Raw genomic sequence first — 24,390 nt, forward strand, 5'->3', positions numbered from 1 at the left:
GACTTATATTTCACTTAAGAATAAAACAAATCAAGTCTTTGCTAAGAATATGCTCAAAGTCTTTCAGCAAAATACTTTAATCAGATACATATGTACAACACACGGATTGCTTGAAAATGCCATTCGTCCACCTGTGGTGCCATCCACGCAAAGCTATAAGCCTTTGTTGTAAAACAACTTTGCTTCCTTTGTGCTCGCTTGGATTTCCGGCTCAAGGTCCTTTGTGAAAACCTACGAAAAGACGTACAATGATCACCGGAAAACATTGATAAAAAAGTGCGGAACACTTTCGGGAAACAATTTTAATATACGCATGGCAGTTCGAGAAACATTGAGAAATATCGATAACAATATGGTGGTTAAAGGGCAAAAATGGCCCACCACGTGAATGCAATCAGCGACAAAACCTGTTGAAAATGACATCTGAAAAGTAGTCTTACTAAAAAAATTTACAATAGCGAAACATTTCATTACTCACACCCCCTCCCCCATTCAAAGTTGCTGTCAAGTTTTGTCAGTTAAAAAAAATCCAAAATTGATTTAGGGGAAGCGGGATATCAAAGTCACTATACTACTTAATTTAGATTTCCATCGGAAACAGCATTTGAGGCGTGAACATTTTCAACAGTTACGTCGCTGATTGTGGATACCTCAGATACTTGTGGGAACATGGCTATTGCTAGTGGTAGTGCCAGGCCAAACACTGCAACGCATACTGCGGCCTGTACAGGAAGATGGAGTCTGGGTCGAGCCTTGAGGAAATTTGTCCTATTATAATAAATACAATAGAAAGCTCAATAGAGAAACTTGCCACCTAGATATTTTTTCTTTTCCCTTCCCTGTAACAATTCTTATACCATTTCCTCAGTATATATGACATCCGGAATTAAATAGATTAAAAACAATAGAAAAGAAATAGTAAATAATTCTTCCAAAGCTTTTTTTTGCGGCTTTTTGAAGACATACTTGTGTATGTGTACATGTATCTACATGACATTTGGTTATCGGATAGGTATTTGCACACACCATGGATTCTGGATTTTCCTGCCCGCTTACCTTTCAAGAGGGGCCATTATCAGTGCTGGGCCAACAAGTAAAGGAGCTGGTAGGATGATTCGGGTAAGGGTCGTCTCAAATATAGCCTGCATAAAAACAATATAAGATTTCCAAAGATATTAGAACAGAGTATAAAACATATTTCAGCAATTAACAAAGTCTTTTGCTATAAGGAAATACATTAATAGAAACAACAACAACAACAACAACAACAGCAGCAGCAGCAACAATAATAACAATATTAATAACAATAATAATAATAATAATAATAATAATAATAATAATAATAATAATAATAATAATAATAATAATAACAATAATAATATTAATAATAATAATAATAATAATAATAATAATAATAATAATAATAATAATAATAACAATAATAATAACAACAACAATAATAATAATAATAATAATAATAATAATAATAATAATAATAATAATAATAATAACAATAATAATAACAATAATAATAATAATAATAATAATAATAATAATAATAATAACAATAACAATAACAATAACAATAACAATAACAATAATAATAATAATAATAATAATAATAATAATAATAATAATAATAATAATAATAATAATGATGATGATGATGATGATGATGATGATGATGATGATGATAAAGATATACCGGGAAAATGTAAAGAGGGCTAGAAAGGTAGATATGACAGACACGTTTGGCACTAGACAACGATGAAGAAACAAGAGCCTCGAAACGCGGCTGTCCGTATATATCTTTTTAATGCTCTTTACAGTATCACGTCTATTACCCAGCGCTACACCAGTCAACGTTAACACCTCGTTGCATTTTCTAAAGCAGGGAAGGTCGATTGTGTCATAAGATCTTCCGGCAATTCGTTAACGATAGCTTTCTATTAAATTTAAGAAAAAAATTATCCGTGATTCTTATCACGTGCACACCAGGCACATAAAGAGGTGCAATGATGGTCAAAACATTATTCTCAGACTACACACCCAAATACATAGAAGGCGCAATTAATCCAACGCCTCAGTACATAATAAAGACATTTATTTGAAAGAAAGATCTTTCCCGATATTTTTTTTTTTTACGATTCTTTGAGCCCCTAGCACGGATACATTCTAAAAGCCGCAACAAACTCTGTTTAATATAAAGCTGCCACACTCGGGCGGGACAAATATGAGACCCGGCAAGGGAAAACGTACACTAGCGAAAAGCGTTTTTGGGCAAATCTGTAAGACCAGCTAACGCTTTTTCTATAATGAGGGAACGATCTTGTTGATAATGAGGGAACGAACCTGTTCGTTATATCGTTCATAAACGATAAACGACATAAACGACCCGGGGCACAATCGGAAGAACGTTTTTGAAATTCGGAAGTTCGTTCAAAGTTCGGAAAATCGTTCCCTTAAAATTCGGAAAGTTCGGAAGATCATTCTCTTGAAGAACATTCTAATGATTCGGAAGATCGTCTCTAGAAAATCTATCAATGATTAAGCAGGCGCGTACACAGGGGTTGTGCGTCAAGTCCGCTAGTTCCCCAATGACACCTGTGTCCATTCGAGTTGAAGTGTACTGTACACCAGGTCATTGGCCTCAGCCACTGATCTTTTCTTGTGGTTAACTATTCTATTATTTTGGTTATCAAAGCGTATCTGAAACTTAGTTGTAGTAGAGCCTACATATTTTAAATTACACGCCTTACACGAGAGCAGATAATCACTGTTGGAGTGCATTAGGTCATGGTTGGTAACGAATAACTTTCCCGTATTATGACAAGTAAAGATGTCCCTCATTTTTAGAAACTTATTATCCTTACAGATTATATATCTAGATGCTGAATTATACTTATACATTCACGCAAGGCTTTTTTTTTCTCCGTCGGGATCTTAGCACGGACCATCATAGGTACTTCTTCTATCGCTGTACGGCATCTTTCCGACAAATTTGAGCAATCATCACTTGGTTGCATCTCGAGAAAGATACATTATATATAATTATATAAAAATAAAATAAAAGTCGAAAACAAAATAACTTTCTGTGTGTGTTGGTTGAATTGAATATTGAACAGCCTATTTTCACTTATGTAGTTAGTGCAAAGGTGCTTCCTGCACGCGCCTCAGTTGGAGACAAAAGCGGGTAACACCATCTACCATCTACTTTTCTTTGCAAAGTGAATCCTGTCTTTAGTATAGTACTCTGCTTCATTGAGTTAGAAAATGCACAAACCTACTCAAAGTTGCTTTACAATGAATGACCTGAAAATGTAGCCAAGGCGAGTCAGAGTTAAACGTAGGGCTACAACTCCGGTGGACCGAGTTTAGGCCATGTATATAGATTGACTTTTCCTGTAACGTGTAAGCAGGAGTCCCATAGTTTCTCTTGTGTCTTTTCAGCAGTAGAAAACTTTATTTGTTATATATGTTAATTCCTTATTACTAATATTTTTGCTACTCTTGTTCTGTGTAAAATTAAAATAAACAAGCAAACAACAAACAGAAAGGACCACGGTGTTTCATGAATTGTAAAAAGTGTGTAGCGAGGGACAAACAACTCCTGCCTAGCCCGGGGTTACAAGATAGTGGTAATTTTAAAATCACCAGAAAAGAGTACTAAGGCACTTTTAATGACACGATTCTATGTATGTATGGATGTGATCGTCCTGTCCCAAGACCTTAATGCTCTTAACAGGCCGTCCCTAGTCACATATCTTTTTACTGCACAGTTATAGTTGTCAAAGAATTCGGTCACGTATTGATGGTGTTGTAAAACGGATATTGAATAGTTACAAAGTCACAATTTTCACCTGATAATGTTTTAGTTGTTGAAAAACAAAAAAGTTTTAAATTGAGGTTAGGTGTCAGGTCGGGGAATAACCTTTAAAGACCTAGCACTGATACACACCTTGTAACTTAACTAAGTTTATTGGTTAAAGCGTCAGTCGATTTATCAACATAAGCATGTGATCCACGAAAATCATCTGAAAAACGATACTGATCTAATTTTAACGGTGTCTGGTAGTGTGGTTCATTCTTTATTCTTAAGGATAAAATCGTCCATAAAGAACAAGACTTCTTGTAAAAAATAATTTTTTGTGTGTGTTGATAATTCGACTTGAATAGCGAAATGCTATCTCCTGCGCATGCGCACCGCAACAAATGTGCTTCACAGCACACAGAGATCTTTGCAAGTTATAACCACCCTCCAAACTTGGTTGCTATAGCTTTACATCTTCAACCATAAATCAAGGGTTCTTTTTTCGAAAATTTAGTCTAGTTGAGGTATACACTTCCCATAGGGTCTTAACATCATCAACATTCTCATATGAGAGTGTTCAAAATCAATGAAAATTGGTACCATAGTTTTGTAAGGCCAGAGCTACCTTTTGTCAAAATTTGAGATCCCCCCGGTTTCCAGGGGGGGAGTTATGGCTTGTTGATAAATCGACCATCATGAGGTTTTTCGGCCATTGTCAGGGGGGGCACCACCAAATTTTGAAAGTAATGGCACATAACACTTATACACACACCTACCAACACTTATGATGATGATGACGATGACGATGACGATGACGATGACGATGACGATGACGATGACGACGATGATGATGATGATGATAATGCAGTTTGCTTATTTACTTGCAGTCTCCCCCCCCAATATTGCAAGGCCCGCTACAATCCTGTTCAGTTTAGGTCTTACATTTTTGGCGGCGATTTTTGAGGTGCCAACGATGTTGCCCTCCTTGTCTTTAACCTCGATTCCAGTAAACAATTCATGATTCCTCATCAGCACAACATTACAAATGTTTGCAGCAGCTGGTAAGAGAAAAGACAGAAAGAACTATAAAAAGATATCACAATTTAGACAATATTATAGAGACAGTATGAGCACTGTGTCCAAAATAAATGGAGAACTGCATAAAACTGTAAAATATTTTTTTTTGTCTTGTCCAACTACCGCCCATTGGAAAACCCTTTTTGGAAAAATGTGTCTTGCACACTTTACAAGCTTGGCATTATTTGCTATTGATAGTTGGCCTTTAGTAGATCACCTGTGGCAGGAAAAGCTACAAGTCTCTGCATCAACCCTCTCATGACAGGCGTGGAAAACTTTGCCTTCTGAACAACCATACTCAAACCAACCTGAAAAGGATGAAAAACCATCAAAGCATCCAAGTTAGGGAGGGACCAATAGAAAAGTGAAGGGGGGGGGAGGAGTGTGGGCAAGGAACCAAAACAATTTATACATGATGAAATGCCTGGAAAAAAATTGCATGCAGCCAAAACCAGACAGATAAAAAATGCATACATGATGAGATGCCTGGAAAAAATTGCATGCAGCCCAAAACAGACAGAAAAAAATGCATACACGATGAGATGCCTTGAAAAAAATTGCATGCAGCCAAAACCAGACAGATAAAAAATGCATACATGATGAGATGCCTGGAAAAAATTGCATGCAGCCCAAAACAGACAGAAAAAAATGCATACACGATGAGATGCCTGGAAAAAAATTGCATGCAGCCCAAACCAGACAGAAAAAATGCATACATGATGAGATGCATGGAAAAAAATTGCATGCAGCCCAAATCCCCAAACCAGACAGTAAAAAAATGCATACGATTTAAAAAATGCATGACTGCACTTCACATGCACGTCTTGGAGACAAGAAAAGAACATGCAAGAAAAAAAAATCAGACAAGAGATACATGCGCACATATGCACTAAATGGACAAAAACACAAAGCTAAGATACAATTCTAACTTTAATTAATTGCTGGCTTTGTGTTAATTGTTATTTTCACGAGTCACAACTGTGTTTTGGTGGCCTTCAGGCACAGGGTGCATGTGCAGGCCCGTACCCAGGGGGGTGCAGGGGGTGCGAACGCACCCCCCCACAACAGCCAAAGGTCCATTTTCGGTTCTCAATAGACATGCAATTTGTAGACAAAACTATAAAGCATAAGCTAATCACTCTGGTATGTAGTCAAATCTGACAATAAACGCCCCGTGGAGATACTGCAAAGGAATAAAAAAATTCCCTTTTGTTTTTTTTCTGGGATGTTCAGATTTTTATCAGAGAACTCACTCTACCCCACCCACCCATCCATCCCCAAAAAATTAGGTCCACTTTTTCCGCACCCTCCCAAGAAAAATCCTGGGTACGGGCCTGATGTGTGACAGAAAACGAGTGTAAATTTGGTTAGTGTAGTCTGGTACATAGCTAGGCTACGTAGATAGGTTGACACCCATCTTGGACAGATGTGAAATGGGGTGAAATACATCAAGTATGTGAAAAAATCCAAGAGAGCCAATGCAGGTAAATACAGAGAATGTTTTTTTTATTCTCACAAAAATAGGCTTGTGATGGGGTCCAAAATTTTGTGGCACAGGCACGTGCCCCCCCCCCCCCCCAAAAAAAAAAATATTTCCAAAAATTATAGGGAAATAACCAGTAACTGCTAAAAATTGTTAAAACCTTATGGACATTTAGCATCACTATACCACTGAGAAGTGACTGTTTGGGATGTTTTTTTTTTATCTCCCCAATGAATTTTTTCTTATCTTCTTCAGAACTTTTTTTTGGTCCATCCCTTAGAAATTCTACTTACAGCTATTGTAACAGCACTGGTTATTGCTCCTAAGTAGCTCAAAAGGAATCTACTGGTTGGGGTCTCCTGCAAGCAAAACCTAGTCAATTAAGATACATTTCCAACTTCAATGCTAAATTGATAAATTTGAATAAAAACTTTACCTTGCTTGCATTTCGGTTTGAAAAATTGACTGCAGCATTATGACTTTGATTTAACCACTGAAAAAAGGCTATCATGTTTTAGTACAATCACTCACAGCAGCATTTTATTGGCCAAAAAGGAAGGTCGCTAGACATGACAAGCTTTTCCACACAAGACATACCTGCCAAAATATGACTGTTTTTAACCCCGGGGCAGGCAGAAGCATTCCAACTACCTAAAATGGATTAGGATATTATATTAAAAAAATAACATTTGCAAAAAAGTAAATAAAATAGAATTTTAAAAACTCACAGTTATTGTGCCAAACGGTACATAACCTACAAAAGAGATACAATAAATAAATATATTTGTCATATCCCTTTAGGATCAAAACTTTCCAGCTTGCCAGCCATTTAGTTTCATGGTTTCCCAAGAATGCATTTTTGAACATTTTCACTTGGGTACCTCCAAAAATTCTTGTGCAACATTCCTGGCAAAAAGCCTGTGCCCTCTTTGGCAAAAAAGCCATCAGTTTAACTGTTTAGATACTACATACCTGACATGCGGAATGGCATCAGCACTTTGCTATTTGTATCTGGATGAATAATAGCCTGTAAGAATTAATAAAATTCAAATAAGCAATTCTACTCTCATTATTTGGTTCTAAAAAAACATTTTGAGGATAACACAATGATTGTCAAGTTAGATTGTGGTACCTCTTTTATTTTCCGTGCCTCCCATAACTGAAAAACAGAAAAAAAGATGATGAATAATTATGAAAAAAAATTAAATGAGATTTTAATGATAAATCTACATACTTGTTTATCTGTGGTACCTGGAACTAGTTGCTGCTTCTTAAAATCTTCCAGCAACTTGATGGATGACTGAAGCTTTGACTTAAAATGAAATAGAAAATTAAAACTCTAGCAATCAGTGTCATAACAAAAAGGGAGAGTATAGTATAGTGCCAGGTGACATGTCTCCCCCCACCCTTTGCCAAAAGGGTCAATTTTACCCCGCCTTAGTGACGAGAGGTTACTCCCCTACTAAAAGAAAGGGTTGGTTTTACACAGCCTTAGTAACAAGACATGTCACCCCTCACCCCCCCCCCCCCCCCCCCACATCACTGAAAGTGAGGTTTATCTCCATAGTGACAAGGGACAAGTCCCTCCCACCCTTACTGAAAGGGAGGAATAGTGGTTTCAAGGGGAGGAGAGGGGGTACCTGGATTTGACATAGAGTACAGCCAAATTGAAAATAATTTAAAAAAATGTAATATATCATCGTTTATCAAGAAAGCAATTGATGCATGTAACATATTAAAAATTGTGCGTTCATGTAAAAAAAAAAACACACACACACATATGCTCAGAATAATGGTTGGGGTGCAGGCCCCAACTTTACAAAGTGACAACCCCCCCTGCCCCTCCCTGTATGACGCACCTACTTACTCACCTCACTTGTAAAGAGTGTCCTAGGATCCGTGATATCAAAGCATCGGTACAATCTTCCAATATATGTCCCCTTAAGAAATAAATTCAAAATTATTTTCTACATCATAAACACAGAAAGCAACAAACGAACGCCTTGTTGGATATTTAAATACAATTCCTAAATCCTCTTATGAATCTTTTGTAGTTATTATTTTATACGCTGTGACTATCACGATGACTAAGCAATATGGTACCGTGGAGTTGGTAAAATAAACACAGGTAGCTTGGAACTTTTTCTTGCGATGCACAAATCACACACATAAGCATGCTAGTTCTGCTAATATCTGAGATATGCAAGGTCTGACCTGGTCAAATCGGGGCTGGACCAGAGAAAATGGAGGAAAACCTTCAGACCTCAAAACATCTGAGTTGCCACGGTCCGCCATCTTGATATCTGAAACCGCTGACTAATGTAAACAGCATTTGCGCGCGAAACGTAAAAAGAGAGGGGACTGTGCCGATTCACTTACAAACAGTGCACGAACAGGGGGTATCTTAATATTTTCCTTCTCCCCTTAGCATTTCCCATGTTTCCTGTCTTTGTAACATTTTATTTATTCAAGAGTTGATTTATTGGATAGACTACCTGTAGGCTTATAGTTTTTCCGGCACGAAAACCCCGAAAACACGAAGTTCGCATACCACGGCCGCCCCTGCGCATTTTTCTTCCACCTCCCCCTGCTGAGCGCATTATACAAGATGTCGGCCGGGTTTTGCGAAATCCGTGTTTACGGGGTTTTCGTGCCGGAAAAACTATCAAAGCCTACAGGTAGGATATTTATTGGATAAAAACTAGACTTGATAACTGCAGCTTGTTTCCCTGAACAGATTTATTTTATTTTTAAATTGGGTCTCCATGCTAGCCTTTTATGCACTAGTCAATTGAAACCCCCACCCCCATGGTCCCGGTGAAGGCTGGGGGGTTAGACTTTGACCCTGTACAAAACCGAGAAAAGCCCCCACCCCCTCGGGACAAAACAGCTGTTAAATGCCCCTACCCCTTTGGGATGCAAACTTCAGGCAACTACCCGACAACAGGTCATCTGGAATAAGCTTTTTTATCTTTCAAAGCCAGTACACTTCAGCGAGTACATTTTTACCAATTACTATGAAGATAACAGTTTTACAAAAAAGATGGAAAAATAAATCATCTTCATCTGGCATTTTTTTTTTTATATTCGTTTTTGCACATGTCGCCGTACAGCATGCCACATGCTGATACATGGAATTGCTCGCTACAGAAGAAAAAGAGTCTCAAGCCAGAAACTAACATGATATTTGTGACACTATTCACTTGTCCCAAACCCCCACGGTGGGGATAAGTCTTAGAGTCAAAAACTGTCAATTCCCCCACCCCCTCGGGACAGATTCTCGTTCAAGAGTGCTTTAAACCCCCACCTTAACCCCACACTTCCCCGGGACCATGGGGTGGGGGGGGGGGGGGGGGGGGGGGTTCAAATGACTAGTGCATTATAACTTCAAACTAATAAAAAAAGGAATAATAGATAAATAGGAAATAATAAAATAAAGCATTACACGGTTGACGCTACCTTTGAGCAAACCGGTGCGCAAGAAATTAAAGGCAGAAAAAAGAAACAGAGAAAGAAGAAACAGAAACTCTGCTCGTCGGTAAAACTGTCTACTTATCACAACAATCTCTCAAGTAGACAGTTTGCTAACGGGATAGAGAGTTTATGTGAGAGAGTTTATTTTAAATGCGCGATGAAATTTCTATTCTGGTCATTTGCGCACTGTAAGAACGTTAAACTGCGCATGACATCCATGGTTTGCATTTAGCGCCGCTCCATACTCCAAGGAGCCGTTTTATTTCCTGCTTATACTCGGTTTTGAAAATTGCATAAACTAATCCATTTGCAGCTGAATTAAAATGATAAAGAATTCTCGTAATTGAAATAACAGCAGGTGAAACAGGCTTGAAAAACACATAATTGATAACTCCTTTGTAGACTGCAAGCAGAAAACACAAATTGAAGATAAAAACAAGAATACCAATGATTTGAACATTGGAGTTGATTTTTTGCACCCGAAAGGGAGCCTTTGTGACGGAGCATCTATGTAGATTGTTAAACTTTAAGGCTTTTCTGTAGCGTTCAATTCGTACAACCTGACGACGAGCGATGTTCGCCATGGTAACGTAAGCTACGAGTAGCAAAACAGATGGCAAAAACTCGCAGAAAAATAGAAAAAGGATTTGGAAGGCACGATAGGATTTGTAGTCTCCAAGGAGATGACTAGCAAAAGATGGGAGCGGCGCAGCGATGGCTGTTCCCCATGCAAATAAAAGCAGGATAAAAACTCGCGTCCTCGTCATCACTAGTTGATATTTCAGGGGATGAACTATGGCCAAAAAGCGATCATAGGTCAGCGCACAGAGATTAAACACAGAAGCGATGACCGCCATGTCGTAAAATACATTCAAGATCCACCAGTTGCAACTGAATGTACAATAGTTTAGCGTGCATAACATCTCGGTTGTTCCGATGGCCACGGTCACTAAGAGATCCGCGATGGCAAGGGAGCAGATTATCCAGTTAGGCGAGGTGTGCAATCTTGAGCGTTTTACGATAAGGACAACGACAAGCCCATTCCCAAGCAAAGACACTACTAACAGGATGGTACGGACAGCCCAAAACCACACATCAGTAGGGTTGTTTTGCCAAACAGGGTCATACGAGCTTCGGTTTTCTGACATTCTTTGGTGACAAAGTCGCAATGTTACTTCCCCTCTCGGCCGAAATGTCATCTTCTTTACACAAATACAGATGGATCTGGCAATAAAGTGCTTTTAACGATATGACAGTAGAACTAAACAATGGTGGCTTAATCAACTCGGCTTTAGTTTCATGTTCTGTCATTCAAGATCATGTATTTGTTCCGCCCCTGACACACGTTCATTTATCTGCTTGATCGGATGAAAACTGTTATAAACACAGCGAGGAACTGCTTGGATATCTTCGGGAAGTGGGAAATTTGACGGCAGGCTGCCTAGACAACTTAGCCCCTTGAGTGGTTATGAGAACGTCTCCAATGTGTATTTAGTAATAGCAAGGCAATGAGACAGCCACAATTAACACGTCTAATCGAGCATGAAGAGGTATATTAAGCATTGTTTTCAAAGCTTCATCTTCCATTTGCAATTTCCTGGACTTTATTCGACGGCCCTTTTGAAGTGCGGCCCGTTTGTCATATCAGTACATCTTTTAAAATTGTCCAACATTTTATTGGTTTATTTTTACACCATTTTTTAAGGTCAATTGTTTGGCTTAATCCTAGTTTTATTATTCAGATAAATGGCTTTATCTTTTTCATTTTTATTCAAATTCTCTAGTAATTTTAGCTGCTACTGTTTTATGTTTTTATGGTTTCAAGCAGCATGCAAAAAATATCGACGAATATAAAGTGAATAGTTCTAAGTAGCAAATAATGATAACGCACGACTTTTGTACAGTTTGTACAGTTCATATGGAAGTGCTTATATGGGCTTACAGATTTTGCTTCAGCACAATTCAGTTTTATTCCGACAGAACAAAAATAGTTAAAGGATGTCTAAACACTAAAAACGAAATGTCAGGTCCTCCAATTAGTAAAAAAACATACCAAGCCTGTTTTTGTGAGATTTCTTGTTACCGTAACAACATCAAGGTGCTACTATCGTACATCTATTATGGCAGGGGCGGCGGAGCGGTCAAAAAAGCGGGGGGAGGGTGTGTTAGAGGGATGGTGGTTTGGAGAAGGAGAGAAGGAGTACCTGTTCTTAACACAGACTACCGCTAAAAATGGTACAAACAATTTAAAAAATCGATAATATCGATTAAAACACATGTAAGGCTGTATGAATGTAAACCGCGCGTTCATGTACATAAAAAATGACATCCGTTTAGAAAAGTGTGTGCTAAGTGTGTTTGTGTGTGTAGGGGGGGGGGGGGGGGGGGTGGAGAGGGGCAACTCGCCCGCCGCCCCTGTATAGTTAACTAAAGTTTCTCACCTAAATTCTACTTTAAAATGTTACTGGACGCTTTTTCTTGAGTTTTTCTTGAACCTTTGCGCCTCCATTTTACCTTGTTGAGCTGAGAAAGACTAAAGTGATTCCTCAGGCTTCAACGAAAAGTTATCATCTTCTCTAGGTCTGTTCACATCAGATTCATCACATGTGAAACGAGTTATATCTGAATTGGAGTCTCGAGTGATACCTGGATTGGAGTCCAACAACTTTCTTAATCTCGAATAATCTTTTATGGAGCTTTCCCCTGCTAGTGGGACTGCAAAAATAGCAGGCACACTACTGGACCTGCGATGTCTTGGAATTTCTTTCTTGGCTTCTTGTGTTGGTATGGATTTTTGTATGTCTGCGGGTTCCACAGAGAAACTGACGCGTCTTCTTCCACTTGGAAAAGGTTTATCAGTTGTGTCATTACTAAGACTTGAATTAGAGCCCCTTAAATTACAATGGCGGTCTACCAAGTTTCTCGATCTCAATTCATCTTTAAATGAGTGTCCCCCTGGGACTGCAAAGATGGCGGGTATGCTGTTCGACCTCCGGTGTCTGTATAAAAGCTCTGGCTTGTCTTGCTTTTCAACTTTTCCTGGGGGTGATTCCATTACACTCCTATCTTCACGAACACGTTTAATATTGTGGTAAATTACCGCCATGGCTCTATCCATGTCTTTGGGATACTCAATTTGCTTCTTTTGAGCATTGATCTTTTTCATTGCGTTGTTTTTAAAAGTCAGTATTTGTGTACACGCATGCATCAATCGATGTTAGATGAGTTTTGAGTGCAATACAAAAGCACAATTGATTTATCCAAGTTTCGCATTTCAGTTATTGGCGTCAAAGCGTTGTTATCATGATACGCTCGATCTAGCATCTATTCTATTTTTGTCAAAACTATTTATATTACATGTTTCTAACCAAAATTTGGTCTTGATTTGAATAAACGCAACCTTCAAATAGCCTTAAGCCCTTTATACGTAGGGATTATTTGGGTGAATAACAGATTAAGTTTACTTTGACAATGAGAAGCAGATTCTAAAAGACAAAAGAGTTCAACACTTCTTCCCAGGACATCTCCAAACATGGATACGATACTACAAGCGACGCAGAGTTGATAACAAGCCATGTTAACAACAAATAAGAAGTAAACAATATGACTTTGCTAGTGTCTCGACCTCATAACGGGCGCTTTATTACACGTGAACGCGAATCAGCTTTTGCGTTTAAATGCCCCAAGGATACAGGATATATTGCAGGCTCGTCATTAGTATGGTTCCATAGTTGTCGGAATGTTTGAGCGATGGAAGTTAAATCTATATGCAAAAAACTAACTAACAACTGCTAACACTTGGCCAACGTTATTAGTTATTAGAGTTTTTGCGGCGTGATTAGGCGCTTTTGGAAATTTGGGTACGCGCGGGTGAGTTCCGCTTACTATATTTCAGTAGCAAATGTGAAAGTCAAAGCATCAAACCTATTCCACCGGTCAATTAGTAAACATGTTGGCCATTTGATGAGTCTGCTGTCGCTGTTTGAACGTTTGGCCATCTGTCTCGTGATCAACAGGGCACAGCACCACAAATCAGCTGGGTCCTTTTACACATGCAACTGCTTTTTCGCATGCGATGTTTCAAACAACAGAGCAATGTTCCGCCCATTTACATCGATTAAAAAACAAAAAAGCGTAAAAATAGTACTGTTATTTATGGAGACGAAATAAACGTTCCCGATTTTATACATAAAAAAAGAATATCCTATCGTATACATCCAGGGGGGGGGGGCGAGGACTCTTCCCGGCATGCATTGCTAATGACTAACGGCTTCGTCCCCCGCGAATGCGTCACTTGATCAAGGACACCGCAGAGAAACCATCTTTGCGAGCTGCGGACTTCCGGCGTAAAAATTCCTACTGCAACAGCGAGCATTTCGCATGTCCAATTTAATACAATAATTAGACACCTAAGTTTTCCCAACGAGCTAGAGAACAGCAAAGAATTGTTTATTGCACAGGATTCAGTTTATTTGTTTGCCATTATTACAATTGGACTACATACAATAACAACACGCAAAAATGGCGGGGCGAGAGGCCCACAGAAAAAAACATGGCTTGTGCAAGTCATGAGCTCCCCGAAAATATAAAGATTTCAAAACGACAAATCTGTAGGCTGCGTACTAAGCGAAAAAAAAAATCACGGAAGGATACAGCATTTCTTAAGCGAGGGCACAATAAAATATTATTCTACTAAGGTGTTCTTTTCTGAGGCTTCTTATGAACTGTTTGCTTGTTCCCTTTCCCCAGGCCTGTCAGTAGAATCCTATAAAATTGAAAAGTTAAAGACAACTAAAGTTTAATTTAGGGCGCTGACACAAATAAATCTATCAATATTTCTAGAGTAATTCTTATTTATATTATTATTTATAATAATAATATAGAATTTTGAACGCGTACAAAAAAATAATCAAAACGTGGAGTAACATGGAGTAATATCGATAACCAATATTCCTTGCCTATTAAATGGTCGGATCAAGTAAAAATACAGCGTGTTTTTCAAACACTGCGGTCGTCCAGCCTTGACGAGCGGCACGCATGACGTGCAAATTACAAACAGAAAATACAAGCCCTCAAAAGGCGCAGATCTTGCAAACAAGTCGATGATAGAAAAAGCATAAGATAAATATTAAAGCAGATAGCTTTACTTACCATTGAACGCTCTCCGAGAGAAGCGCGAAGCTCTCAAACGCACGCTTCTCAGCTGCTCAGTTATTCCGTTTAGAAGTTTGAAATTTATGGGAAGCAATTTCCCACGGACGTAGATTGTGGTCGAGTCCGCGGACTCCCACCGGTCATACCGGTCCGACCTCACAGTCGGAATTTTCCGATCACCATCTCCGGAAAGTGCGAGATTGTCTGAGAAATCCAAGATGGCGATCCGACTTCTGTGTGTGGTGACATACCATATAAATATCTAGTCTTAGTGTTTATTAATTTATATGTCGTCAGGCAGGTTAAAAAATTAAATGAGCAAGACGAGTGAGTCAGCCAATTAGTTTCCTAATCTCGACTTAGGAACGCGCGGGTTCGTCGTTTTACGTTTTATCTATCTGTTAATCATAACAAGAACGTAAGTGGAGGGGCTGCGAAGCCATAGATATCATATAATACCTATTTGAAAAAATGCAAATTCATGATGTAATTTCTTTAGACTCTTCTGTGAGTTTTAATTGAAATTTTTAAAGTACTTATAATAAGTTGCTTGACGAGTATATATCCATGTAAACCCTCAAAATGAATAAAACTTCATATGCTAAGAGGTACCCATTAAAGTAAGTAAAATTAGTACTCAATTAAATTTACGCTCATAACTTTAGTAAAATAGAACAAAGGAAAAAAAATAAAAGCACCCGCCGGCTGTCATGGTTCAAAGTTATATAAGATTATCAGAAAACTTCATTATCAGAAAACTTCAATGAAAATTCAGCATACAAAAATGGCAGGAATTGTCTTTCTTACTAGTATGGGTACATAAGAGAGAGATGTAACTCTTTTGCTGACGACACGCACATGTGTTTTGACTGTTTTGTTGACTGCACAACAGCCCGCAGCTTCAGCCCATCATTTCTCAGCAATGCTTGTAGCGGAAATGCTGACGCTGGTGCCACTTGTTACACCAAGGCTTCCGATAGGAAACCGAATGACAGATTGCCCTCGCCGCCGCTCGTTTATTCTTCGGTATTGATTCGTAGTGCCTTCGAATGTTCTGTGGTATAGACACCCAGAACCTCTCCGACAGCGCTGGACAGACGGATGGGGGCTGGATAATTGGAAACCGCGCGCAACACAGGGATCCCATCGTGACCACGAAAACATTTATCGTAGAGCTTACCACTTCCTCGACTATGGTGCTCCGCCGGTCCGACGGGGGCTCCGCTAAAAAAGACGACCAGACAAGATGCGTTACCAATCACAATTTTTCTCCCAAGTAAAATTGGAGTGCGATAAAAATTGTATGCCTCCGATTGGCTTTAGATAGTGAGCTAACAGGTTGGACAAGGTTTTGATGTGATTTTCAAAGGTTGAAACAGCTAGGTGCCTTATTATGCATCAACTTAGAAAGTGGCGGCGGTGCTTTCTGGTTTCTTTTTTCTACTGTTGGGTAGCTTTGCCCTTAGGGGAAGCGATTACCAATGCAAACAAATAAGATAATCATAGACCAAACTGTGTTATCGGTAGCATTCTATAAAAGTACATTATAATCTTACCCCAAGGAAAACGAGGAATTCAAACCTCCAAACCCCTCCTCCTGTAACGTATAGACAATAGGATGATGATAGCGCTAACAGAATTAACAGAATTACATATTCTGCACAGGCTGGTGTCACGTATAGAAAAGACCCCTCGCCAGCAGAGACGAGAACATGAAAGCGATGAGAGAATTCTGGCTCACTCGCGTGCATCTAGTCGTATCATCTGGTGAATCCAAACTGTAAGAGGGTACAAACTAGAAAAAAAAAACATCATGTGGGGTTTTTTGATAACCACAAAGAAATGGACCAGAAATTAATCAAAATGAGGGATGTATAGTAGACTGCCCCCTGGATCCGCCCTTCCTACATCACTTTCTAAGCTGTTTAGTAAATATCAAACAATAGAGGCTCAAAAATTACGTAAAGCACTCTCCTCACGGGGCGAACGATAAGTTATGGAAGAACCCCCTGTAACGATTACGTGAAGTGAGAGACAATGACTATATCCTAGACACTGCAAGATACCAGGGCATTTTTGCCCTTTCCATTACGTAAGTACTCGTGTACACGTGAGGGTCGTCGCTTTTTACTACACTTAAGGCGTTCTTCACATATTGCCCCAGAAAGAGCTTAAAATGTGACTTAAATAACAAGTGCGCAAGGTAAACGAAATCCACAATGAAAGCTCATCAACAATAAGCCAATAATCAACGCGCTAATACCGTTTTTGTTAGGTTTATATTCTCTTTTTAATCCAGTTCAGCCTGAGATTTTACCAAATTCTAAGAACATACTAAAAACATGATGTGGCTCAAATAAATTTACTGTCGAATACTATTACTATTTATCATTTGCATAGTTCTCCTTTTAATGTTTTATTGGTATCAAATCTTATACTGTATACAAGAGCTGGGGTGCTTATTTCAGGCTGCAATGTCAATGGAATTGTAGAACATACGTAAAAATGTTTCCAGCCTGAAAACACTCCAAAAAACGGCTCAGCCTCAACTGAAAATTAGACTTCCCTATAAAAAAGAGTGTATTCACTGTATGTTCACACTAATATTTCCCATTATATTTTTATGTACAATATTTTCTGGCTGTCTCATGCATTGTTATAGGCCCGTTTACACTAGTAATTTTTGTCGCGGGGCAAGAACTGCGATTTCTGTGGCGATTTCATCGCACCGCGATTCATTGCAGGTAATTCAAGTGGTCGAAACGTTTTCTGCAAATCAATACAGCTTTAAACTCTTTAGCAGAGGCAATGAATACTTGCAAGACTAAAACAATGAACAATTTGCGACTACTCGTTCCACCGATTGCGTTCTATCCCACAGCTTATAGTGCCTATCTGAGGCCGCAGCTTCTATCGTGCGTTAATTTATTTAGTGTACACAGGCGTTGTCATAGATAAAACTAGCGCTAGAACATGCGCAACCGATATTAACTTCTAGGGCGTTTTCACGTTTAACCGATTATTCAGCCTGGCTCTGTCTATTGCGACACTCCTTGTCCATTGTCACTTTATACTTCTGGTTCACCTTCTCCTCTTTACAATAAGCTGCCAGGCTCAATCGAGAAGCTCACTCGCCTTTTTCCACTTACAAATGGTTTATCACTTGAGGTGCTGCTAAGACTTGAACTAGAGCTTCGTGTAGAATCCGGATTGCGGTCCATCAAGCTTTCATTTTTCCAAGAGTTTAAACCTGCAAAGATAGCTGGTGAACTTCTTGATCTATGATGTCTGTACGGTAATCCTTGTTGCTCCAGAAAGTCTTCTTTTTGTGCAAAAGATGATTCCATTACTCTATCTTCTCGAATTCTTTTAATGTTGTGGTAAATTACCGCCATAGCTCTCTCCATATCTTTTGGATATTCAATGGGTTTCTTCTGTGTCCTTGTTTTTTTTCATTGCAAAATTTTTTGGATATGAGTCGATTTGCTTGAATGAAATGCCAGTCTCCTAGTCTCTTAGTACATACACTCGCGCCACTAATCCCTAATGCGAACTGGAACAGGGCAAAAGACACAACTGATTCAACCGTGTTTCACTCTAGCTATATCTACAAACCATTGTCACGCCCGATCTATTCTATTCTTTCATAATCATAACTATAACAGTACTTCATATTGCTAGATGAACTTTGTTTGACATTGTTATGTCTAAGAGGCGTCGTAAGGTGCTCGTGGGCTCTTGAGTCTACTCTTGGGATTATGTAATACACGTGATCGTCGTTATACTCACGTACGCAACCTTCCTATGGAAGGGGAGGGGTGGGGTGGGGTGAGTATAGTTACCTCTTTCTCTTCTCACTAGCAGGAATCTAAGGAAATCAGGGGAATAAAAAGAAAGCTGTGTCAACCTGGACCTAGCCTGCGTGTCAAGTAGCGATTTAGTGTTCCTAAAAGAGTAGTGAAAACTAAAACTTTTTCGCTTCATAGAGTACAAGAACGGCCTGGCAATCAGGCTACTACGGTCCTGATTGGAAAGTGTACATAATAATGCCACCATTTTAAGCGCAGTTTGCGTTATGTTGCGTATTGGTTTTACGCCCCAGACATTTTTTTGATTGCCTGCGCTCTTTCTTGGCAATAGAGTTCTAAAAGCACCCGTAAAACGTGGCTTCGAAGGTTACGGCAAATAAAAATAAGCTAGATAAGAATTTTCTCTGTACCCGAGGTGGTAACGGTCTAAGAAACATTGGGACCCCATGCCATGAATACGTGACTAAGAAATATAAAATCAGCATTTTGCGGTTTCTGTTTGTCGTGCCATAAAAATACATAATCGCCGTAAAAATTGTGTGTAATAACTTTTTGTTATAAAGATTTCATATTTCTCGTCAAACTACGGACAATGTCATAAGCATTTCACTTTTTATTATGATTTGAGTTAATACGTGTCGTGGGATCTACGTTTGAAGCGTGAGGCCGGTTATATAAGCCTCGAAAAGCTTACCCCTTCCCCCTGATATCTGTAAACTCCCCTCCCCTCCCTATGGTCCTTCATTGTTTACAAGCATTTAGGGCTTGTTGATAACATCTTCCAATGCATGCCTGAGCTTTGTTTTCTACTTTTGAACTTAAATGTATCCCCCCCATTCCCTAATTTCGTATACCTCCCATTGTATTGATGCCTTGGTGTTAAAATTCTTTGGTAGAGCAATTGTGGCAGGGTATTCTGAATATATATTTACACAACGCACACAATTCTGCGTCGTTTTATAACATTGAATTAAAAGGTCCGACGCATACCAGCAAGACAGAAGTTGCCTAGTTGTTTTCTTTCTACCCTTATCATATAAATTATGGCCGCGCAGCCTGGATAGGCATGGGGCCAAGGCTTTTAACAGGCAGCCTCGACTGGGTGCTGAGCAGTACTAACATCATTGGTAGCCCCTAGCGATTGGACCTTTTCCCTCCCTTCTAAGTATCGATCTCTCGACAAACATCTCAGACGGACTGGCTCATTTTGCGCTCTACCATGAATAACGTCTGGCGTAGTATTGTTTGTATTATATACAACCCTCGTGGCGCCGAATATACGCCTTGTAGTGCGGACTACGGCAGATCTCAGCTCACGCATGCGCCATAGGTACAATACCGGATTTAGTGCAGAGTTCAGCACGACGCAAAGCTCGGATGCGTTTATGACCACAATCCATTGGTGTAGCGGCAGATCCACACGGTCGTTCAACACAGACACAAGCCCGAACGGTACGTAGCAGAGAACGGTGAAGACTACAACATACAGCATGGTGGCGAAGGATCTTTTGTACTTGGAAACACTAAAAGAGTGATGTCTTTGAGCAGGGGAAGCGAGTCTCGAGGGCCTTGGGGCTTCGGAGGGTGAGTTATCCTGCGCATGCGTGACTGTTCTACGCAGGGCGAGGTAAGCCAGTGTATATGACACAATAATAACCAGCACACAGGTGAATAACGCGACAAAGACAACGATATACATATTTTCAGGATTTCCTTCCACTGCCATGATTAACAGCAAAACAGTTAGACATATCGCCACAATCCATGCGAACACAATAAAAGACACAACTCTCTTGAAAGTCACTGTTATTGGGTAATCCATCTTAAGTCTCACAGCAAGGCAGCGGTCGATACTGATAGAAGTTATGGTAAACGTCGATACAGCGCAGAGGCAAAGCCCGAGCGGGCGACGCACTGAAGAGAAGATGCAGTATAGACTTGGCCAGTCTCTCACCATAGACATCAAGTGAAGGGTGTACATCGGCTGTAGGGCGATGCCTACTAGGAAATCCGACGTCGCGAGGCTGAACAAAAGGATTTTTGAGGGCGAGTGCAGCGCGGGCGAGCGGCGTATTGCCATCATGATGAGCAGGTTGAGGATACTCGTTGCCGCCATAGTCACGGAGTTCAGAATGATAAGCACTATCAGCGAGCTTTTTTCCGTGAAGTTAGCAGAGTCGTACGTGTAAAACAAACACGACTTTTTCATTTTGAGTAAATTTTTAGATAACAATACAACAATACAACAATATAACTTTATTTTATACCACACACAGAAATTACAGTAAGAAAATAAATAATAATTACAGATTTTGGGTATTGGCTGCCTAGAAGTAACTAAAAAGCTAATCTGGCTAGGCAGCACAAAATAGTTCAATTAAATGGAGCGTATAGCAAGGACGTACAAGGCACGAATACAAAATACATGAAAGCAGCAGCAAAATAAAATGCAATAAAACAAAAAAACTAGATAGAGGCTAATAATTTTCAAGGATTGAGGTCTTTATTGCAGCCTTGAAGCTAGGCAAACGCATGGTTTTGGTAGGTTCTTTGATGTTATTCCAGATTGAGGCACCTTTAAAACGAATATTAAACTTTCCATAATTAGTTCGAGGTAAAGGGAGGCAGTACGATGATTTAGAAGCCAGTCTTGTATTATATTTGTGCCTTGAAGCAACCGTAGTAAAAAAAGAATCAAAAGGAGTTGGAAGTAGATTCAAATTAAATTTGTACATAAATATTGTGTTTAAGTAATAGATTAGATCAGGAGATTTCAAGATATTTAGTTTTCTAAAGATAGGAGAAGTATGTTCAATGTAAGATGAGAAAGTTATGATTCTAACAGCTTTCTTCTGTAAAATAAAAAGAGGCTTGATTGTTGATTCATATGTGTTGCCCCAAATAATAGCACCATAAGTAAGAAATGGATAAATTAGAGAATAATATAGCTGAGTGAGAATTGTTGGTGATACATAGTAACGCAGCTTTGCTATTATTCCGACCCCTCTGGAGATTTTCTTACTTAACTGGTTAATGTGCTCCTTCCAGTTAAGAAAGGAGTCAATAACTACACCAAGATATTTGATATTATTTTTTTGTTTAATGGTATTATTATTGATTGATAAAGAAATAGAACTAGCCAGCCTCTTTTGTGCTGGTCGAAAAATGACAAAATTAGTTTTACTGATGTTCAAAGCCAATTTATTTGCACAAAGCCAACGATTTATATTATACAGATCTGTGTTTACTTTGGTCTCTAAGGATGTCAATGAAGAATCGGCACAAAATAAATTGGCATCATCAGCAAATAAATGAAAGTCAAATAAGTTGGAGCAGTTATTAAAATCATTAATGTACAGAAGAAAGAGAAGGGGACCAAGTACTGAACCTTGAGGCACTCCACATGTTATTGGTAGTGGTGCAGATGACACATTACCAATAGAAACAAACTGTTGCCTGTTTGATAAGTAGGAAACAAACCATTCATAAGCTATGCCACGGATGCCGTATGAATAAAGTTTTGCTAATAATATTTTATGATCAACAGTATCAAAAGCTTTGCTAAAATCAAGAAATATGCCACAAGAGTATTGACCACCCTCAATTGATCTTTGGATTTTATCGGTAATAAGCAGAAGAGCATGTTCTGTAGAATGATTGGCTCGAAAGCCAAATTGATTTTTGTACAAAATATCGTATTTGTCTAGAAATTTTATGACTCTGTTATACATTAACCTTTCAAGTAACTGATTAAAAATAGATAATAATGATATTGGTCTAAAATTAGAAGTGTCAAAATGAGAGCCTGATTTGTAAATAGGTATGACACGTGCAATTTTGAAGGCATCAGGTACAATGCCAGAAGAAAAGGACAGATTGTATAATATCTCCAGAGGCCTTGAAATAATAGAGCTTAGTATTTTAAGAACTGTAATTGGAAGGCTAGAAGAACCACAAGCTTTACCTGATTTAATTCCTAAGATTATACTTCTAATTTCCTCTGTAGATGTGGGAGCTAGAAGAAAGCTGTTAGAATTAGCTGTTGGAAGAAATTCTGAAAATAAAGTGTTTACTTTTGGAATATTGTTGCTGATATTTCTGCCAACATTAGCAAAGAAGTAATTGAACTCATTTGCTATCTCATTTACATTGGTAAAAACCTTATTAGAAGATACAATTTTTGAAGGTGTGAAATGAGCCTTAGGCTTTAGCACGACAATTTCTTTTATCCCTTTCCAGATATTTTTTATGTTAGATTTGTTAAAATTAAAGTACTTTTCATAGTATTTTCTCTTACTTATTGCAATTAAATGGTTCAATTTATTTCTATAGATTTTGTATTTTTCAAAATGATATTGATTTCTAGATTTAATAAACTTCCTATAGAGCCTGTTCTTATAATTAATCGAAGTTCTGATGCCCTTGGATATCCAAGGTTTTGCTTTGAATTTAATTTCTTTTCTAGAAAGTTTTTTCATTGGAACATGGGAATTAATTATTTCATTAGACTTAGCAAGAAAACAGGAAAAAATATCGTTAACATTATCCATACCATAAAACTGTAAAGACCAATCAATTTGGCTAAAATCATTAATTAAAGCTTCCTGATCCAACCTAGAATAGTCCCTTTGGTAGAAGTCATTTTTTGAGACATTGATATTAATTGAATCTATTGTCAGAAAATTGGGAAGATGATCTGTTAAGGGATAAACAATATTGCCACTACAAGTTTTATGTTCGAGCGAGTTAAAAAATATATTGTCTATGAGCGTGGCCGAATGATCAGTTATTCTAGTAGGTTGCAAGATATGTGGCTGAAAAGAATATGAAAATAAAGTATTAAGAAATTCCCCTGTTTGTTGGTGGGAGTCTGAATTTAATAAATTCAAATTTATGTCACCTGAAAAAAGGCAGAGCTTTCCCTCCTTACTGATTTTGTCCATGGTTTTATAGAAATGTTCTAAAAAGGGGTCAAGAGAACTATTTGGATGGCGGTAAATAACTCCACATAATATGTTTTTGCTACCCTTATTATTTTGTATTTCAACCCATAAAGATTCTTGTTGATCATTTGAAATGGATAAGTCCTCCCTCAAAATGAAATTAAAAGAAACAGCTATAAATAAACCTACTCCCCCAACTGAAAATTTAGTCGGTTTCGATATATAAGTAAAACCTGGGAGAGAACAATTAGCAATATGCTCTCTACAGTCAGAATGCCAGGTTTCAGATAGAGCAATTAACTTAAAAGGATGATTTAAAGTAGAAAGCATATCTTGTAATTTATCAAAGTTTTTTGAAATACTTCTTATATTACAATGAAGAAGTGAGAGCGATTTGTCTGATAAATTTGAAAGCTCATAAGACGAGTGAAATTCATGGGGGGAGTAGTATTTTGAATTAATCTGACTAGGAATATTAATATCTAAATCAAAGTCACTTAAATTCGGAAAATTCAAACTAGAAACTATGTCTAGATGAGGAAGATTTTCAAGGCGAACGCGATCAATGAATGGGGAGCAGTGGCACAATGTATTGGAATTAAAGACTAGATCCAATAGATCATTGTTGTTTAAATTGTG

The 24,390-nt window shown here is 38.4% G+C and overlaps 3 protein-coding genes and 1 long non-coding RNA gene across 4 annotated transcripts; all 4 read right to left on the minus strand.

Annotated features, from left to right (window-relative positions):
* Positions 1-42: 42 nt before the first annotated feature.
* LOC5515020 (sideroflexin-5) lies at positions 43-8,739 on the minus strand. Its single transcript, XM_048728820.1, has 14 exons — positions 8,586-8,739; positions 8,243-8,311; positions 7,606-7,683; positions 7,504-7,530; positions 7,344-7,398; positions 7,100-7,125; positions 6,969-7,022; positions 6,808-6,864; positions 6,665-6,730; positions 5,106-5,196; positions 4,754-4,869; positions 1,057-1,142; positions 651-768; positions 43-231 (listed from the first exon to the last, which is right to left on the minus strand). The coding sequence occupies exons 1-14, from the start codon at positions 8,664-8,666 to the stop codon at positions 154-156; spliced, it is 1,002 nt and encodes a 333-aa protein (XP_048584777.1). The 5' UTR covers positions 8,667-8,739; the 3' UTR covers positions 43-153.
* Positions 8,740-9,173: 434 nt separating this feature from the next.
* Positions 9,174-11,313, minus strand: LOC5515071 (octopamine receptor beta-1R). The gene has a single exon (XM_001635117.3). The coding sequence runs from the start codon at positions 11,042-11,044 to the stop codon at positions 10,043-10,045; it is 1,002 nt and encodes a 333-aa protein (XP_001635167.1). The 5' UTR covers positions 11,045-11,313; the 3' UTR covers positions 9,174-10,042.
* Positions 11,314-14,290: 2,977 nt separating this feature from the next.
* Positions 14,291-16,154, minus strand: LOC116619657. The gene is made up of 2 exons (XR_004296781.2): positions 14,997-16,154; positions 14,291-14,610 (listed from the first exon to the last, which is right to left on the minus strand). It is a non-coding gene; the product is annotated as an uncharacterized LOC116619657 (long non-coding RNA).
* A 3,252-nt stretch (positions 16,155-19,406) lies between these two features.
* On the minus strand, positions 19,407-21,030 carry LOC5515070 (trace amine-associated receptor 4). The gene has a single exon (XM_032384640.2). It carries the CDS (start codon positions 21,015-21,017, stop codon positions 19,890-19,892), a length of 1,128 nt encoding a protein of 375 aa, XP_032240531.1. The 5' UTR covers positions 21,018-21,030; the 3' UTR covers positions 19,407-19,889.
* Positions 21,031-24,390: the final 3,360 nt, after the last annotated feature.

The sequence above is a fragment of the Nematostella vectensis genome, chromosome 6 (assembly GCF_932526225.1).
Source record: "Nematostella vectensis chromosome 6, jaNemVect1.1, whole genome shotgun sequence".
NCBI classification, from domain to species: domain Eukaryota; kingdom Metazoa; phylum Cnidaria; class Anthozoa; order Actiniaria; family Edwardsiidae; genus Nematostella; species Nematostella vectensis.